The sequence below is a fragment of the Nuphar pumila genome, chromosome 16, assembly GCF_984573655.1.
Source record: "Nuphar pumila chromosome 16, dmNupPumi1.hap1.1, whole genome shotgun sequence".
NCBI lineage: Eukaryota > Viridiplantae > Streptophyta > Magnoliopsida > Nymphaeales > Nymphaeaceae > Nuphar > Nuphar pumila.
Genome location: NC_143264.1, coordinates 65,939,827 through 65,961,387, shown reverse-complemented (window position 1 = coordinate 65,961,387; position 21,561 = coordinate 65,939,827). Strand labels below are relative to the sequence as shown.

The following is a 21,561-nucleotide window of genomic DNA, read 5'->3' as shown; positions in this document are numbered from 1 at the left end:
TGGCTACTAAACGGGCTTTATATCTTTCAAGAGTACCATCACTCTTGGTTTTAATTTTATAAACCCATCGACATCCTATAGTTTTCTTCCCTGGAGGAAGATCTTGAATATTCCATGTAGAAGCCTTTTCAAGTGCATCTAATTCAGCTTTCATGGCTTCTATCCATTTGATATCATTTTTTGCTTGAAAATATGTGGATGGTTCTTCATATGAGTGAATTAATGCAATAACTGCCCTATATGTGGGTGAGAAAGACTCGTATGATACAAACTTTCCTGGAGGCCTCGAGATTCGGGTTGATTGTCTAGTTGGAATGTTAGAATATTTCTCAAGTGCACATGGAGGATTAGACTCTTGTCGCCTGGAATATTGAATACTAGTATCTCTATGAACTTCTTCATTTTCAACATTAAGATCAATAATTCTTTGATCATCATCAAAGTTACAGTCAAGGTCATATTCATTAGATGTTGATGTTAGATCTAGCAAAAAGGAGTACTCAGTGACGTCTTTTAATTTTCTAAAATCAAAGAAGCTCTCCTTTTCAAGAAAGGAAACATTTCTAGACACATATAGTTTATTATTTTTGAAGTCAAAACATCTATAACCTTTCTAGTTTTCAGCATATCCTAAAAAGGCACAGGGAATCGCACGAGGGGAAAGTTTATCATTTTTGTCAGTAAATATGAAACATTTGCACCCAAATATTCTTAGTCTAGAGTAGTCTGGAGAAATGTTCATAAGTTTTTCAATGGGAGTGATATTTTGTAACGAAGAAGATGGCATCCTATTAATGAGATATGTGGCAGTTAAGGCAACTTCTGCCCAAAAGTCTTTCGGGACTTGATTTGCTATTAATAAAGTCCTAGTGGTTTCTATAATATGACGATGTTTTCGTTCTGCCAGTCCATTTTGTTGAGGTGTATAAGGACAAGATCTTTGATGCGTGATGCCATGCAATTTAAGATAATTTTGAAAATCTGTGGATAAGAACTCTCCCCCTGAATCTGTGCGAAAAATAGTAATATCATTTTGAAACTTGTTTTTAACCATATTATGAAAAGTTTGAAAGTATGAAAATACTTCAGACTTATGTTTGAGAAAGTACATCCATGTATGTCGGGAGAAATCATCGACAAAAATAACATAGTAAACAAATCCTCCTTTAGAAATTACTGGTGCAGGACCTCAAACATCCGAGTGTATTAATTCAAGTGGTCTTGAAGAGAAAAAGGTTCTGTTCTGAAATGGTAATATTTTCATTTTGCCGAGAATACAATCTTTACAATCAAATGATTCAGAATTACAAAATTTTCCTAGATTTGGAAAATGTTGGATTTTGGCTATATGTGGGTGACCAAGTCTCTTATGCCACAGTTCCAACTCTATTTTTTGAATATTATAACAAAAAGCTTTCTTTGGCATTTCCAAAAAATCCATGTAATAGAGTCCTCCTTCTCTATGGCCTTCCCCAATCAGCTTGCCTGACTGGCGATCCTGTACCCAACAACCATGAGAAGAAAAAGAAATATTACACCCATAATCAGAAATTTGAGATACAAATAAAAGATTTAAATTTAATTTGGGAACATGTCTAATTTCTGGAATAAAAAAATTTTTTGTTTTATAAATTTTTTCAAAATTTCCTATTCCTTCTATTTCAAGAGAAGTCCCATCAGCAGTAAAGACCTTTGACACACTTGTTTTATTTTTAACACATTTGGATAGACTTTGATTATTTGGGGTCATATGAAAAGATGCACCAGAGTCAAGAAGCGAAGAAATTTTACCTAGATCAGAAAAAGATAAGGCTGCTGCGCCGGTTGAAGCTTCAGATGAGGAAGAGGCACCTTTGATGAGAGGCTGAAGAATCTCCATTAGTTGGGCCAGGGAAACTGGTGCATCCTGATCTTTAGGCTCCGATCCAGCAATTGCAGCTCTTTTTTCTCTCAGCTCCTTAAGTTTGGGACATTGTGGCCTGTAGTGTCCCGGTTCATGACAGTGATGACAAATAACTTTCTTCTTATCATAGTCACCATTTTGTCGGTTAAAGTGAGGAGGCCTATATGATCGAACATGATTCTCTGGTCTAGACACGGTTAAAACGGAATCATCTTCAATTTTTAAAGAACCTTTCCGGAGACGATTTTCTTCCATTGTTAACTCTTCAATAGTTTCAACAATAGAAGGAATTTTTCCCCGGTGAAGTAGGGCCGATTTAGTGGTTTCAAATTCCGGCCTTAATCCAGTGATAAACTGGTAAAAATGTTCGGCATCGAGTTGTTTCTGACGAAGCTCGATGTCTTCGGCACAATGCCACTTTGGTTCTAAAAGGGAAAGTTCTTCCCAAAGTTCGGAAAACCCATTGTAATATTCACGAATAGTTTTGTCTCCTTGTGTCATCATTCGAACTTTTTCTTGGAGGTTGCACACGTGTGCAATATCTTTAAGGGAATACATATTCTTAAGGTATTCCCATGCCTTATCGGCATGATCAAATTTGGCAAGACTTGAGCATTTTTTAATGTCAACGCTATTGATAAGCCATGACATTATCTTCGCATGAGATATTCTTCATTCTTTCCATTTCTTCTCGTATGAGGCAATAACCTTGATTTTCTCTTCTTCCGATAGAGGGACCTCTTTATCTCCCTCCTTTTTAGTAAGAGACAGCTTAGGTTCCGAATCGGAACCATCCACAATCCCCCATAAGCCTTTTCCCCATATATGGTGCTTCATGATTGAAGCCCATGTTACATAGTTCGTATCGCTTAGTTTCATAGGCATGATGGTGACTTTATCATTGTCATCCATCGATTACAAGGAGAGAAAGAATAGGGATAGAAGAGAAACAAGAAGGAAAATGAAAAAGAAAGAAAAAAAACAATACAACAAGATGTGAAATCTTCTCCAATGAAGTGATAAAACACTTCTCTTCAAGTGGCGAACACTTTTGCAAACGGGCACGGAAACCGAGGCAGCTTTTCCTCAAGATTTAGTACTTCCGCGGCTCTGATACCATGAAATGAAATGGGGATCTTCGAAACACGAGCTTAGATTAACAAGAGCAAGTGTCAAGAATGACACTAAAGCATAACCCTTAAAAAGGGTATAACTGGAAACAAAATAAAAATAAAAATGTATTCTTTATTGATATGAAAAACCAATTGCTTAAGAAGCATTGGAGTAAAATACAAGAGGGGCTGCACCCCTTTATATACACAGCTGAAAGAGGACTCAATAGAGCTGTTGGGCACAGTCCAACAGCTCTATTTAGAGCTGTTGGAATGTGTCAGTCCAACAGCTCTATTAAGAGCTGTTGGACTGTGTCAGTCCAACAGCTCTATTGCTAGTCAAGTCTGGACAGGACTTGACTAGCAACAGTCATTCTAGTTCAAACTGAACTAGATGACATAAAGACAAAAAATAAAAAATAAAGGAAAAAAATTACAGAAAAGAAAGAAATGAAAAATGTATATATATATATATATAATATAATATTATTATATATACATATATGTACAGTTTTACATTTTAACAACTTACAGTTGTGTGCATTTAATAGGACATACATATAGAAAGCGAGAAGCTTAAATGAAAGATAATAAAGGGTTCATGCATTGCACATAAATCATGTATATTCCTGCTATGCATTAGGTCATGCATGTTTACTTGTTCCTTTGGTTGTTATATGTTGATCAATGCATGATGTTGTTCTCTCTTGCATTTAAATGCCCTTATTGATTAAATTATGATCCATGTTACTTACTGCGTGTTCCTTTATGCTTAATGTTTATTTTTGCATGAATGGTTAATTGTCTTATGAATTGGTTATAACTGTATTCCTCTAAAATATTACCTGGATCTTATTTATGTTCTTTATTTTTATTTGATTCACTAGAGGGACCTGTACGCAAGATTCTTTGGATTCTGACACCCTACTTTATTGGTTTTTCGCAGGGCCAGGTGATCAGTGAAGTAGACTCGCTTCTAAGAGGATACGAGAGCCACATTTGTTTCAAACTGCTTCATTTACGGACAGAGTGGCTCTACTTTTGTTTCTTTTAAGTTCTTATTTTTTGCAGTTGATATTTCACTTTTAACTTGAGTATGAGACTCTTATTGATTCATTAATAAAAAAGTTGAGTTGGTTGATTATGGATGATAAATGTAAGTTTGTTTGTGGTGTATGGTTATCCAACTAAAATTGGAACTGTAAGGACCCTGGGTCTCTGGAAAGTTTTCCGCAACTCTTAGAAAAAAAAACTTTCGTATTTTTCAAAGGTATGAGTTGAGGTCGTTACAATATGTTACACTGTTCTTATTTATTATATTTTTATTAAAGTTAATTCTTTAAGTTTGCAACACTATATGCAAAAGTAAAGTGAAAACCCACATCTTCCCTTACAGGACTCCAGCCCATGAGGACAACTAGAACAGTGTAGTAGTGTGTCAATACAACTTGTGTGGTTTAGGTGATGCAATCAAAATACACATGAAAAACAGTCGAACCCATGGCTCTCTAGGCCGGTGATGGTCCATTTAGGCCATCGATGCATCACATAACAAAACCAAAGCAGTGTTTCATTCATAACACTAGGCCAAGGTGCCAAATGCATGTGCGTTCATGCAAAAATAAACCCGATCATAAGCATGTCATTCCTCAATCATATGCATCCTTACTATGTGTGTCACCTACATCACATACGTGTATTCACCAGCACATACCTCTTTTGAGTGTGTGAGTGTGCACATACATTACACATTCTCATCAAGCATACATTCGCACAAAAATATCAATAACCGATCCATGATCACATTCATGATTGCACAACCAGTAAAATGATATGCTAAGATAACATTTCACATATTCACCAGGCAGAAGTGTAAGTTTCTGCATATGCTAGAGAAGTTGGTCGGGCTTATCAATCCCGGACCTAACATCCTCCCAGCTGAAAAATCCAACTCAGTCCAGCCGACTGAGCCTGTCAACCAACCCAACTATATGCTGCAGGAACAGAACTGAAAAAAATCTCAGGCATAAGCAATATTTTCATCTATTTCACATGAATGGAATTAGTATTATGGACAACACCAACCATGACAAACATGGTTAGCTTAATGCACGTGTATCAACACGCATTCAAGCTGTTTCTCTCACGATTTCAGTGTCAGTACAGCCCACGCACACCCACAGTTTTATAACTAAAGTTTCATTTTCTGCTCGGCACTGAAACAACCCACGAAAGGTGGGTACCTAACAAGTATTTTTCCCAGTCAGAATTTCTGTTACACTAAAGGATATCTGGTTCAGGATACACTGGTATCAAAACCCAAGAAGGCAACCTAAGTTGGACTTCTTCAGGACAGGTCCCCAATAATAAGAAGTAAAATATTAAAAGAAAGTTAATCTTGCTAAGTTTTAAAAGTACAAAGAACTATTTAAACACATCGACTTCATACTGTCAAACGCAAACTTCATTTGCATAGTAGATTTAGCCTTTAGAATGAATGCAATAGCCAAAAAGCAATTGTTCCAAGGCAACACCAGGGAACAGTTACTTAATCTACGCAATATAAGAAAAAGAATAAGCTTGTGAAATATAGAAAATACAATTTGATCTAATCAATAGGATGCATAAACCATGTACTACAACTGATGAAACTCAATCATGTTCATAGAACAACATGAACAATGCACCACTAACAAGTCTTGTATAAGAGCTTGTGATGCCCAAATTTTTATGCAGCAACTTAATCTAAGCCTTCAACCAAGATTAAAAATAAAATCAGCCCCTGTGGATTTAACGTACACAACATACCTATTTTTTTCTTCTTTTTTTTGAATCATACGAGTCACAGGGCAGCACCCAGCCGACTGGGTCGGCTGGGCCTGCCATGGCCCGGTCCAAAAGATGCAGAGCACCCAGCCGACTGGGTCGGCTGGGGCCCTGCTAACACAGCACCCAGCTGACTGGGTCGGCTGGGCTTGTCGCCTCCTACCAGCGTACTGGTGGTCAGCAATATTAAAACAATACATTTTTTTTTTTGAAAAGAAAGGGAAAATAAACGGAAAACAAACAATCGAGCCATGGAGAGCGACCCATGGTTCGCCCTCCATGTCTCTTAGGGCACACAACCAATATAAGGTTCTTTTTATTTTTCCATGGATTCTCATCCCTAAACCCTACACGGAATCGAACCGATATTCGATCCCTCATCTAGGTTTAAGAGGAGCACCGTACCTCTTTCGATGCTTTTCAGACGATCGGAGGCTGCAGTCGCGAGAGCAGGGTCGGTTGAGGTCAAATCTCTCCATTGTCGAGCTCGGGTCGAGTGGCAAACAACAAGGAGGTGGAAAAAGGGGCTTCACTCGTCGAGAGTGGAGTAGATGCCTGCCTCAGGTGGGAGGTCGTCGGTGACGATGGCTCTGGATCGGCGGCTGTTGCAATGCAGGGAGTGCACGAGAGAGGGAGAAAAAGAGAGCCGAGTGAAGAGGGTGAGACCCTCTCCACCCCCCTTTTATCACACCGAACCCCCCCTCCCATCTTCTCCAAGAAACGCGGGGTCGGTTACAACTTCTGTAACCACCCGCTTCCTCCCCTTCGATATTTGCAAGAATTGTGCCCTAGGCACGATTCTTGTTTCCCTTTGTTTTATAAAGTGCAGTCCGGGTCCGGGTTTTAAAACCCTATCGGGTTACGGATCCGGGTCGGGTCTGACCTGGGTCCGTGTGTTTTTAAAAGAATTAAAAAAAAACACGGGTTTTACACACATCAAGCCTTTTTGCCCCAAAAGAAAGAAAGAAAATCAAAGAGATGATAAAATGGTTGCTTCGGTGGAACTATTCTTTGAAAAAAATGGTGTAGACGACTCCAAATGCATCGGCTCATTATCTTTGGCGCAATTCATGGAAGCACTACAACCAATGTTTAAAAATCATGTTTTTTCCTTCTCGGGGGTGGCTGTATCTACAAGTGGTGACTCTGGTAAGACTTCTTGAATCCTTGACTCCTTATGTTTCAACCATCGATGGAACTTCCTTAAAAATCAAAAGTTTTGGTGTTTTTAAAAACAACAAACCTTCTTTATACCAAATATTAGAGTAGTACCAAAATTGAATTTAAGCCTTTTATCCGTTTCTCAAATTGCGGATCATAGATGTAAAATTTTGTTTTCATTTAATGATTGTTTAATACAAGATCTCCGGTTCGGGAAGCCGATTGGGCAAGGCCATAGAAGAGTAGATATCTACGTTGTGGACAATCTTGAGCTATCAAAACATACCTTTTGTAATTTTGTGAAAAAAAATATATAAAAAATTGGCACAAAAGACTAGGACATCCTAGTATATCCAAATTACATTTGTTTCCATTTCTTACAAGCTATAAAGAAAAATATTTTGTTTGTAAAGATTGCATCCTTGGTAAAATGAAATCTTTACCCTTTGGACAAAGACATCTTATATCTAAAAATCCATTTGAGTTGGTATATTCGGATGTATGGGGATCGGCTTCGGTTGTATCCAAAGAAGGAGTATCTTATTATATTGTGTTTGTAGACGATTATAGTAGATACTCTTAGATATATTTTCTCAAACACAAATCTGAAGTATTTGATTGTTTTAAAAAATTTCATTGCTATATAAAGACTCAATTTAGAACCAATATTAAAATCTTTAGAATCGATTCTGGAGGAGAATTTGTGTCAAAAGAGTTCAAAAATTATCTTGACTTATATGAGATTATTCATCAAAAATCTTGTTCTTATACTTCTCAACAAAATGGACTAGTGTAAACACCCCAAATTTTTCACTCACCTTCCTGATATATCCATCAATCATCACATTTCGGTTCTCCAGAAGCAATGAAGGGCAAAATGGTCATTTTCCAAGATTGAACCTTGCAGAAAGTCCTAAATTCCATTCTCGAGTCTCAAAACTTCTCTATTTAGACTCAGAGACATCTTCAAATTGCAAATCCTCAAAATCTCATGCTCAACCAGAAGTCAGAATTTTCAAATTCCAATTCAGAGTGGCAAGCTTGTAGAACATGTCCTTTGCATAGCATTACATGAGCATTTCATATCATTTCACTGCACAACATGTCATTTTGAGATCCGAAACTCCTGATTTTCAAAATTGTCAATCCAGATTTGATTTCTAAACTTTTCAAAATTGATTTTAAAACCCTGGGTTTTCAAAATTATCAATTCTTCCCATTTTACCCCCAGGACCCCGAATTACGAAAAGTTTTCTCAAGAAAACAATCTGGATGGTTTTGACATTTCAAAATTTCGCCAGTTGAAAAGAGGGGGATACAATTCAAAATTCATAAGATCTTATTTCAAACTTTTACAAAAGGGCTCCGAATTTCCCTACTTCTTCCTAAAATTTGCCCTGAAAAACCATTTTCTTCCAAGTTTTGAAATCAAACCAAAATTCACTTCATTTTTTTTTTAAAACTAGCCTACTAATATGAAAATTCCAAAAATATCTCACTTGACTCTGATTTCAAATAAATGATGTGGGACCCACCCTGAGGTGGTGTCACACTCAAGTTTTCAAACATTTCTCTTATATTCAAAATAGTGCCCATCCGGAGATGGCACCGATTTATAAAACTTTTTATTAGATTTAATTTTGATGGAATAATTAGCGGGCCCACGTAGGTGGCACCCCACTAAGACTCTTTGCCAAAAGAAAGAATTTTTTTTTTAGTTGAGATGGCACCACCAAAACAAAATCCGTCTTTTACTCATTTTTTATTTATTTATTTATTACTTTTAAGCCCCAAAAAGGAGCCACCGTGAAACCCTACCAAAATTTTAATTTTTACCTAAGTTTTTTTAAATTTCTTCTGGAGAAAAGGAGCCGCCCCCCTCCCAAATGGCGACATTTTTGAAAATTTTCAAAAGTTAGTTTTTTTTTTTTAAGCTTATCGAAACCTTTCACAACGGAGATTCGAAGGGTCCCGAGCTTTTGGCTGAAAGGGCGGAACATTTTTTTAAAAAGGGGGCTTAGGCCACCCGAAAGGAGAGGAGAGACCTTTTGATTTTTTTTCCCCTAACTCTTCAACGCCCCTTTTCATCTCTTTCCCTCTCGATCAGCAGGAGGCTAACCCCAAGGGCGCTTTCCCCTTTCCCTAGCAGGCCTCTCTGAATCCCTCTGCATCTTCCCCTTTTCAATATCTTTTTCAGCAAAGGTTAAAAAGAGCCCTCCATCCTCCTGCGTTGGGGATAGTCGGCTCCTTCTATCAGCCAGCAAAAGGAAGGCCCACGGAGTAACCGAGGAGTGTGTGTGATCCTTCCTTCCCTTATTGAAGCCGGACTCATCTCGAAGGAGACGCCATCGTCAACCCCTGCCGAATCAAGGTAAAACCCCTCTGCATCTGCACCTGTGTAAATTAGGCATTGTGTTCTTGCCATGTGCTTTACAGACCCATTTCAGTGGTTGATGTGATTTGCCCCTCTGTGTATGTAATGTATAAAGAATCGATAATGCTTCGCAATGGCATTATCGACTCAGTAGAGTGTCATATTTTAACCTACTTGTAAATTTTCTCCTAAAGTTTTATGTGATTCAATCCAGCGTCATAAACAGTTTAGAACAATATCTCCTTTTGGTTCAGGATTTCCATATTCGTATCTAGAGCATCCTCTATTGAGCATCCTTGGTTTCATCACTACAAAAAAAAAGAAAGGAAATTTTATAAAAGACTTCAGTTTTATTGATGCCTTAATCTTTTACAAATGCAGTAAACCACGTTTCAGGGGTTAGCCATGATAATCTTCTTATTTTCGTATGATTTTTTTTTTTTTTAGTTTCTCATGTCTTTTTTTTTTACTTAATAGTGACTCTAAATTTCCTGCATATCATTAGTCTTTACACATTCATCTGGCCTTTGAAGAGAGTGTCTGCAAAACGATGTCCAGAAGGGACCATCGTACAATGAGCAATGCCAGTAACAAAGGCACACATTTTTTTTTTTGGTTCATTCCAATATCCTGAGTATTCTAAATAACGGTTTCAGATCAGTTTAGTGGATAGTGGTTTCATCCTATTACATACCCATGATTTACCCTTACCTTAACTAAGATTTCGGGTGTTAGTTGGGCTAATCTTCTCATCATCGTATGACTTTCTTATTAAAAAAATGGTTTTAAAATGTTCGGTAGAGCATTGGTTTTTCGCAGAGTTATGTGGTTTTCATTAAAATGTCTGCATACAGTGGAGTAAAATGATAGCCAACAAGGCTTATCATACAGTGATTGTGTTCTTAACCAGGACACTATATATTTCTTCTACCTGTGTTAAGTCCTATTACCTGTATCATCATACTTTATGGTGGAATACCCTGTCATATATCTATCCCTCTCATTTTTTTTCTTTTTGTATGTAACATTACCTTTAACACTTGTGCAATCCCTGTTCTCGCTGGGCTCATAGAGGAATGTAAAGGGGTATTGTTTCCAGTTTTCACCAATGGATATTGTAGTGCAGGGTATACTGTTATCAGCTAGAGGAGGAACAATTTTTTTTTTTTTTATGTTCTGTTGACAATTTCCATAGCCATTTTGTTTTATTATCAGACCAATTGCAGCGTTAGATACAATCATTTCTGCAAAATTTTGGATAAAAGGGATTGTCATGATTCGAACCTCTGTGGTATGAGATCATGTTGCTGTGAGATTTGCTGTGGAAATTTGACCCAGCGAAGAGGGTGATATACAAGATTGCACAAACTATCGTGGTATAAAACTCATGAGTCATACTATGAAACTTTGGGAGAGGGTGATTGAGTCTAGGTTGAGGAAGGTTGTCATGATATCGGAGAATCAATTTGGTTTTATGCCTGGAAGATCAACTATGGAAGCTATACATCTTCTTAGACAACTTATTGAAAGATATAGAGAGAGGAACAAAGATTTGCATATGGTTTTTATTGATTTAGAGAAGGCATACGATAGAGTACCTAGGGACGTTCTCTGGTGGACAATGATGAAGAAAGGTGTTTCTCTCAAGTACATTAGTATAATTAAAGATATGTATGAAGGAGTAGTAACCAATGTCCGCACTTGTGGAGGGGTGACAACCAATTTTCCGATAACGGTTGGGTTACATCAAGGATCTGCTTTAAGCCCTTTCCTATTTGCGATAGTGATGGATGAGCTTACGAGATCAATTCAAGAAAATGTACCGTGGTGTATGTTGTTTGCTGATGATATTGTTTTGATTGATGAGTCTAGAGCTGGGGTTAATGCTAAGTTAGAATTATGGAGACAGACATTGGAAGCTAGAGGTTTTAAGTTGAGTAAGAGTAAGACTGAATATATGGAATGTCGGTTTAGTAAGCAACGAAGTAGTGATGGGAGTGTAGTGAAGCTTGGTGAGCAAGATATACCGGTGAATGATTATTTCAAATATTTGGGATCCATCATTCAAAAGTATGGAGAAATTGATGGAGATGTAAATCATAGGATAAAGGTTGGGTGGATGAAATGGATAAGTGCTACTGGAGTGCTGTGCGATCGTAGAATGCCATTGCGGTTGAAGGGAAAGTTTTATAGGACGACTATTAGACCCACTTTACTATATGGTACGGAATGTTGGGCTGCCAAGAGACATCATATTCAAAAAATGAGTGTAGCTGAGATGCGGATGCTTAGATGGATGTGTGGAAATACAATAAAAGATAAGATTCAGAACGAAGAGATACGTAAGAAGGTAGGTGTTGCACCCATTGAAAATAAGATGGGAGAGAATCGTTTACGGTGGTTTGGACATATTCGGCGAAGGCCTAATGATGCTCCAGTTAGAAGGTTGGAGAAATGGGAAAATATATTAGTTAAAAGAGGTCGGGGTAGGCCTAGGAAGACTTGGATGGAGATGATAGGAAAGGATATGAATGCTTTGAACCTCACCGAGGACATGGCGTTGGATAGAAATGATTGGAGGAAAAGGATTCATGTGGAAGACCCAAAATGAATTTCTTTTTTGGTTCATATCGCTGACCCCAATTGTTTTGGGATGAAGGCGTAGTTGTTGTTGTTGTTGTTTGTTGTTTTTGAAGAGGATTATTCAGGCTAAATGGCATCTGTGTTTGCCCAGATGGGTGTAACTTCTAGTCGTGATATAATTTCCAAACTTTCCTGCGTGAGCATTTGGACAATGTATTAAGAGATAAATACTTACAACGACCTATTCAAGTAGTTCGGAGTCGTTTTTTTTTTATTGTCTTTCACTTGTATACCACCTGCGTGTTGTATGCTCCATCACTATGTCTGCTTTATCTATAACATGCTCACCATCATGTCTGTATGCTATCATTCTGTTACAATAGCAGTCAAGTAGCTCCTTCTTATTACGGCGTCAACCATATAATGTGTTCTACAAGAGTTCTTTATAAAAGTTTGTTGATAAATTTGGCAGGTTTTGATGGTGTATAATGAGATCTAGTTAAGTAAGACTGATTTGCAGGTTCATGTAATAGTCTTTTTTTTTTTGGCATTGTGGCAGGCCGTTTAATATGTATATGTCATCAGTTTAATCCTTGCACATCCCATTTTTTTTTAGTTTTCAATACAACAGGGCATCCACATTTCTTATCCCTTTATACCTATTAAGTTATTTCCTACGTATTTGTAAGTCTGCATTAGTTTCTCTTTTATTTCGCTGTCACTATACAACATTTATTCTGTCTTCACCTCCAATACCCCATCGAGGTTCCTGTAGATACTGAAAGAATATGAATAGGGCTTCAAGATGAAAGAATCTGAATAGGGCTTCAAGATAGTGCGCCTTCAAGCTTTGGAGAATAGCCTTCAATCTGAAAATACAAAATAAAGAGAAGAGAGGAGAGGGGGAGAAGAGGAGGATGCCAAATGGAAAGTAGGGCACGTTAAAAGTATCGTGACCCTCTCTTAATAAGATATATATAGGATCTAACACTACTGAACAAAATACATGAAAAATATACAGGATTACAAGTATGCCACCGCCCAAGCATGGGGAAAGCATACGCTCGGATATGGATCCAATATCGGATCCATATCCGATACAAATACAATTCTAACATCCCCCCTCAAGTTGTGCATGAGTTTTCATCATGCCCAACTTGTTCTTCAAATGCCAAAACTGTGATCCAGTGAGTCCTTTGGTGAAAAGATCAGCAACTTGTTCAGAAGTATGTATATATGCAGGGGAGATTTCCTCATCTTCTATTTTCTGACGAATGAAATGTTGATCAATCTCAATGTGCTTGGTACGACTGTGAAGTATGGGATTGAATGAAATTTTAATGGCACTTTGATTGTCAACCAGCATGGAAGATTGAGCAATAGGAAGAGATAATTCCCCAAGGAGGTGACGAAGCCAAGTAGCATCGGCAGTGCCAGCAGCCATGGCCCTATATTCAGCTTCTGTGCTGGATTTTGCAATGGCGCGTTGTCTGCGACTACTCCAACAGACAAGATTAGAATTGAGAAAGACACAATAGCCAGAAACAGATCGGCGTTCATCAAGATCGCTTCCCCAATCAGCATCAGTGTAAGTAGAGATAATATGACCATCCACAGTAGGAGACATGCGTTTATAAGTAAGTCCATCGCCAATAGTCCCCTTGAGATAACGTAAGATACGCTTGACAGCTTCCATATGAGTGTCTGTGGAAGCATGCATAAACTGGGAAACTTGATTGACAGCATATACAATGTCGGGCCGAGTGAATGTCAAATATTGAAGTTTCCCAACAATACTGCGGTAAAGGGTTGGAACAGGATATGCAGGACTGCCATCTGAAACGTTCAACTTTGCATGCAAAACGCTGGGCGTGTTAATGGGCTTACAATCAGACATACCAGAGGATGTGAGAATATCAAGGGCATACTTGTGTTGAGAAAGAGTGAGGGAATCCTCAGTCCTGTCTAATTCAACACCCAAAAAATATCTGAGGTCCCCGAGATCTTTCATTTTGAAGTGTTGTTCTAACACTTCTTTGATTTGGACGATATGAGAGGAAGTATTTCCCGTGAGAACAATGTCATCCACATATATCAATAACCAAGTAGTGATCCCTCCTTTGTGATAGATAAAAAGAGAATGATCAAGAGCACTCTTCTGAAAACCAGCTTCTTGAATGTGAAGGGAGAACCTTTCAAACCATGAACGAGAAGCCTGTTTTAACCCATATAATGACTTGTGCAACTTGCATACCCATAGATTAGAATCATTAGTAGCATATCCTGGTGGCTGTTCCATGTAGACGTCCTCTTTGAGGAAACCATGAAGAAAAGCATTTTTGACATCAAGTTGATGTAATGACCATCCAAAAGTAACAGCAAGAGAGAGAATAACTCGAATGGTACTCATCTTAACAACAGGGCTGAAAGTCTCATCATAATCTTCCCCATGTTGTTGAGTGAAACCTCTAGCCACAAGACGAGCTTTATACCTATCAATACTGCCATCTGGTTTATATTTGATTTTATAAACCCATTTAGACCCAACAACATTCTTATCCCTTGGCCGTGGAACGACTTCCCATGTTTGACATTCATTCAAGGCTTCCATTTCTTCATTCATGGCTTCAATCCAACGGGAATTTTGAGAGGCCTGAGAATAACACTTTGGTTCAGTCTGTTTATGCAAACTGGTCATAAAAAGCTGAAAATCCAAAGTGAAAGTGTTATAGCTTATCTATCTATCCACGGGATGTCTCGCTCGAGTGGACCTTCGTGGATGAGAAGGAACAATGACAGAATCAGTAGTAGAGGCAGGAGTGCGACGAGAATAAACCAAGCCAGAAAATCTGTCTAAAGGAGGATCAGCCATCTGAGTATCAGACATATCTGCTTCAATGTGAGTACTATCCATCTGGGCATCAGACATTTCTGCTTCAATGTGAGTACTGTCAGAAGGGGCTGAAAAAGTGGTCGGTTGAATCCCATCGCCTAAGATATTAGCACATAACCATGGATCATATAGTCTGGACGCTGAATCATGAATAGCCTTGGAAGAAGTGTGAAACTGCAATCTGATACCATGAAAGAATCTGAATAGGGCTTCAAGATGAAAGAATCTGAATAGGCTTCAAGATAGTGCGCCTTCAAGCTTTGGAGAATAGCCTTCAATCTGAAAATACAAAATAAAGAGAAGAGAGGAGAGGGGGAGAAGAGGAGGATGCCAAATGGAAAGTAGGGCACGTTAAAAGTATCGTGACCCTCTCTTAATAAGATATATATAGGATCTAACACTACTGAACAAAATACATGAAAAATATACAGGATTACAAGTATGCCACCGCCCAAGCATGGGGAAAGCATACGCTCGGATATGGATCCAATATCGGATCCATATCCGATACAAATACAATTCTAACAGATACCCCCTTTGTGGTCCCATGTTCCAATCATATTTTTCCCGCTCCTAAACTCCTGCCATTATAAATTTGTTTCAACGGCGCTGTGTGCATTCTCACTGATGACCCATTGTGGCAGTGACTATTCATATTGGAAAACAGTTAGCAGAAAAGGGCATTGTGAGCAAGAAGAGTTTATGAGTATGACTGTGGCTGAACTTTAGATTGGCCAGCATCATCCTTATGTATTGTAATCGTCCACCACCCTTCCATTCATTCCTGTTAGAACATCAATGTCCCAACCCCTTCCTGTATATCAACATTTCAAGTCTACGTAGCTGCCTCCTTGCCCCTGCCACGGCATTACCTCCACGCCATTCATACCCAGCCTTGTCTCATTTTTTATATACATTTTATTTCATTATGTAACATAGGCTTTGCATTTTCATACAATGTAATTCAGCTCTAGCCAACTATTGCTTTGGGTATTCAACATTTGATATTTTCCCTGCATATAGTTCATTTCATCATACAATCCATTCTCTGCATTTGATCATTAATACCTCCGTCATAGCATGTTGCAATATCATTATCATATTGGTTATCACCGATATGCCAGATACACCCCATTATCTGTAAATATCATCATTTTCACATATTCTGTATATCCTCAATCAATGTTGTATGTTATGGCATCCCATAGCCCAACCTCATGTTTCCAGTCATCCGTATCCTGGCATATATCTCATATGTATAATATAGGTGCAAATTGGTTTTTTTTTTTTATATATGTTTGTATATATCTTTATAAACATATACGTATATATGTATGTGTATTTCACTGTATATCTTGAATTTCCATTCCTTGTACTAAGTCTCATTTTGCAGGATAAACTGGAGGACGCTGATTCTTATATACCATGTTTTTTTTTTTTCATTTCCTTTTGACTTATGTCAGAGATGTAATAATCAATTTGGAATGATATTTATTTTTATTGCTTAGATTAGGATGCATATCATGTAGTTGGATTTTGTAATATCCTGATCTTATGAATCATGCAATTTATTTCAAAATCACTGTGGATGAACACGAATGGCACGTGCACCAACTCTTAGAGAGTTGATGAACTCGGTGGAGTCCATATTTACGGCCCTAGTCGGAATATGGACGAGACCCAGATCCATCATCTCTCTGCCAGTCACATTAAGCCTACACTTTTAGGCTATCTTAAAAATGCACATCATATTTCCAATATTTTCAAAATATTGTGAATTAATTCAAATAAACTCTGAACATATTCATGGCCACAGTCAGAATATGTAAAGGATTTATTTTGACTTAATACACATTTTTCCAACAAATTTCTTAGAAAATCTTTTCAAAGTGCATTCATTCACTCATATCATTTGCATCATGAAATCATTGGTTTTCTCATGATTTTCTTAAGAAAATTTCATTCTCAAGAAATCGATTTCTCAAGAAACTCTGAGAATTTTTCAAAATCGGTTTTCCCAAGTCAAGCTTTTCCACAGTTTTCCATGGAAAAGGTTATTTTCTCAAGATTTTCAAAAGAAGTCTCTCACCTTTCTCAAAGATCAAAATCGATTTCCAAGTGTTTCAAGGCTAAGATTCTCAGGATTTCAGTTTCCCGAGTTTCAATTCTCCTTCTCCAAAGAATTTTCCAATGAATCTCAACCATTTTCCAAAGAAAGCTTTCAAAATTTGAAGTTTTCCTGACAAGCATTTTCCCTTCAAATGTTTACCCTTTTCTCAAGAATTCTTTCCATTTTCTCAGGACTTTCATCCATTCATGATTTTCCAAATCTTTATAAACTTTTCCGAGATTTCCAATCTTCTTCATCTGAGTTTCCTGAGAGATTGATTTCCGTCTTTTTCCTGAGAAATGTTTTTCAACTCCAAATATTTTCTAAGCATACATCATGTTTTTCAACTTGCATTTTTACAAAATCTCATAACACATGCCTGAATTCTCTGTGCATTTAGGATAGAACACAATTTCGATAATTTTACTAAGTCAAGCACAATTTTGGTCTTTGGTTCGATTACCCCTGTTAAAGGCGGCAGGAACGGTCAAACCTCGTACCGACAGGTCGAGCCCCATCCCATGGATTTTCTCGCAATTTTCAAAACGGAGGCGAGTATTTCAAAACATTTTCCAAAATCCGGTCAAGTTTGAATCGCGAAAGCATTTTCCTCTCTCTTCCGCAAGGAAGGGAAGACGGGAAAAATTTTGCGACGATAACAACTAGCCGAAAGAAAACATAGACATATTGTTGAGACCACTAGAACACTTCTTATATCAAGAAATGTTTCAAAAATGTTTTGGCCCGAAGCCGCTCTTACGACAGTTTATGACAACAACTACGTCTGAGTTAGTATGGTTGAGACAATTATTAGAGAATTTGTGAGTTCATATTGCAGAACCCTTAAGATTATGTTGTGACAACAAGATCGCAATATACATTGCAAGCAATCATACATTCCATGAAAGGACCAAATACATTGAAATGGATTGCCATTACATTCGTGAAGAATTTCTGAAGAAGACCATCACATTGTCTTATCTTTCATTTGAGTATCAACTGACGGATTTCTTCACTAAAGCACTCCCGTCACTTAGGTTTCACTTTCTACTTGGTAAACTCTTGGTTGTTACACCGTGAGTTTGAGGGGAGGTGCTAAGATTAGCCCTGTAATATATATATATATATATATATATATATATATATATATAAAAAAACCAGAATACCCATTAAGGGGCATTCCAATCATTTCAGAGTGTGATAGGCGTCGGCCCATTAGGGGCTGACTGTGACTGTATTTTTACTTTTGTTGTTTTTTGTTTTTTGATGTAATATGATTGGGCAGCTCCATGCAATACACGAAACATTATTTTGACCCTCGTGTGGGTAGTGTGGCTTGATCAATAAGTGTTCTTCTTGATTGGTTGTGTTCTTGTAAGTCCATAACTGACATTTATTTGCTTTTGTTCTATTTCATTACAACATCTAGGTTAGAAAGACTGAATTTTTTTGCTTCAAAGGAAGGGAAAAATGATCTTCCTTGTTGAAGGATAGTATTCCAGAGAAGAGCTGACATCTTTGAAACTCTAAGGGAGATGCTTATAATCTTATATCATAGCAATTAGTCCACTATTGGTTTGACTTTTAACTGTATGCTGAAAAGTGTAGTACTTCAACCTGGTTGCTTTTGGTTGAATTTACTATTTTTCTTGATGGTGATGTTTCTTTTCTTAATTGCAAATTTGATGCCCCTGTGTAATTCTTGTGTGCTTTCTTTGGTTGGATGTGATTTATATATGATCAATTTCTGTCTGGACTGTGGAGCCCCTGCTTTTTGATAATTGATGGTATAAGTTGCTTTAGACAAAAGAAATATAAAACATGTATTTCTCTAGTTTGAAGTGTATCTGTTTTGATATTCTCTTTTCACAATCTCATATACAGACATGAATGCATCACTTATCTCTCTATCTAAATCTTGCAGTAAGATCAGTTGCTACACCTGCTGAGGCTGCAGCTGGCTTTGATGAGATGGTCGCCAGCACTGAGCGGAAGTATTACATGCTGGGAGGAAAAGGAGGTGTTGGGAAAACAAGCTGTGCTGCTTCACTTGCTGTCAAATTTGCAATGAATGGGCATCCTACAATCATTGTATCAACTGATCCTGCACACTCCTTAAGTGATTCTTTTGCCCAGGCAAGCAATTTTATTGAATGATTTTGTATTGTATATTTATTATTCATTCTTTGCTTTTTTATTTTTATTTTTGCCATTCTTTTTCTATGAATTGCAATGTTAGTTAATGAGTGCATCTGAAGGGTTGTTTTTATAATAATTGCAAGGAAAAAATTATGCAAAATATAACTTCACAATCTATCTTACCACCAACCAAAATAAATTTCTGCAGATTAAAAAAATAAAACAGAATGTGAAATACAATCATTTATGCACAAAGCAAAAAAGTGAAAAGACATAAATTTCATTGCGAAGTTAACTAATATTGAACCAGAATCAATGTTTTAAAGCATGCCCATTTGCAAGAGCAAATGCATTACATGGGCATATTGGAAAGCCTCACACTCCCCTCTTACGACATGGCTATAAAGGTTATGTCTTTGATGGTTTTCACTGGATCAACCTGTTAGAATGGCCCACTCGATCTTGTTAGACACGTGAGAATGAGGCGTGAGAGAGAGAGAGATAGCTGCGGCAGCAAAGGGGGACATCAATAATGAAGTCGTGCCCTACTTTATGTTTATATATACATATACAAAACAGTAACTGGGTTGGACCAAGTATTTGGATCCATACCCAGACATAACATTACAAGTTACATTGGAGCACCGACCCACACTGGAAAACCCGATCCAGTTTATGATACAGTCTACAGTCTTAATACCCTCCCTCAAGTTGTGCATGGTCCTGTACCATGGACAACTTGCCTTTGAGATACCAAAACCGCGCACTCGTAAGTCCTTTGGTAAGTAGATCAGCAACTTGATCTTCTGTTGGTACATAGACTGGAATAACTTCTTTGTCCTCTACCTTCTGTCGGACAAAATGTTGGTCGATATCTATGTGCTTCGTTCGACCATGATGGATAGGATTGAAAGCAATTTGAATGGCACTTTGATTATCGCAAAACAGATTCGCAACCTTCACTTTTTCTCCTATCTCTGTTAATAAATGTCTTAACCATGTAACTTCGGCAGTGGCAGAGGCCATGGATCGGTACTCAGCTTCTGTACTTGAACGCGCAACAGCACGTTGCTTCCGACTACTCCATGCTATTAAGTTTTCATCAACATACACACAATACCCAGAGACTGACTTTCTATCGTCTGGATCTCCTGCCCAATCTGCATCTGCATACACTTCTAGTGGTCTATGTTCTCCTTTTGCCTTTGATTGACGATAAACAAGCCCATCTCCAAGAGTACCCTTCAAGTACCGAAGAATTCTTTTAACTGCATTCATGTGTTCTGTACGTGGATCGTGCATGAACTGAGAGACTTGATTCACTGCATATACAATATCCGGCCTCGTAAAAGTAAGATATTGAAGCATCCCAACTAAGCGACGATAATATTTCGGGTCCTCATAGATCTCCCCATCTTGAGCACTGAGTTTATGGTTTAACACACTAGGAGTATTCAATGGCTTGCAGTTCTTCATTCTTGACTTCTCCAGAAGATCCAGAGCGTACTTGTGTTGGGTCAACAAGAGGCTAGTATTTTGTCGATCCACTTCAACCCCCAAGAAATATCGTAGGACACCCAGGTCCTTCATCTTGAACTTCTGATTCAATAGGATCTTTGTAGCCTCTATATGCTTGCAAGAGCTTCCTGTAATAATAATGTCATCTACATATATGAGAAGTAAAGTGTTGACCTGATGTTCTCGAAAAATGAACAATGAATGATCAAGTTGAGAACGGACAAATCCAAATCGTTGTACTTCAATGGAGAAACTGTCAAACCATGACCGAGATGCTTGTTTTAGTCCATAAATGGCTGGTCGCAACCTGCAAACATGTGTCTCAGGATTGTTTTCTGCATAACCAAGAGGCTGCTCCATGTAAACTTCCTCCTTTAGATCACCATGTAAGAATGCATTTTTAACATCAAGTTGACTTAGAGACCATCCATGCTGAACCGCCAAGGATAACACAAGTCGAATGGTTCCCATTTTTACAACTGGACTAAAGGTCTCGTCATAGTCTTCTCCATATGCTTGTGTGAAGCCTTTAGCGACTAGTCTTGCCTTATATCTTTCAATGGATCCGTCAGGTTTGTACTTAATTTTATATACCCACTTAGACCCTACAACATTCTTATCCGGAGGCCTAGGAACTATTTCCCAGGTCCTACATTCATGCAAGGCTCCCATTTCTTCATTCATAGCATCTGCCCATTTTGATGACAAGGAGGCTTGGGAGAAATCGATGGGTTCTTCTTGTTTTTCAACCTGTGCAACGAATAACTGCATTTCTGTGGAAAAATTCTCATAGCTTACCCATCTTTCAATAGGGTGTCTGATCCTTTCCGAACGTCTGACATGCTCAATTATGTGGGGTGTGTCCCTTCTTCTGACATACACTGCCCCTTTGAATCTTCTGCCATCTGGACGAGCAGTACCTGATGTCAAGGTTTCTTCTGC

General features: G+C 37.9%; 1 protein-coding gene across 4 annotated transcripts in view; it reads left to right on the top strand.

The window, feature by feature from the left end:
* LOC149813393 (P-loop containing nucleoside triphosphate hydrolases superfamily protein) overlaps positions 1 to 21,561 on the top strand; it is a 146,101-nt gene that overhangs the window by 10,164 nt on the left and 114,376 nt on the right. For all 4 annotated transcript variants that reach the window (XR_016428224.1, XM_089991251.1, XM_089991250.1 and 1 more), the window contains exon 2: positions 18,887 to 19,098. Coding sequence is in view for 3 of the 4 variants with exons in the window: in XM_089991251.1 (XP_089847377.1) it covers positions 18,887 to 19,098 (212 nt within the window). In the remaining variant the exon portion in view is untranslated. The remainder of the gene's footprint in view (positions 1 to 18,886; positions 19,099 to 21,561) is intronic.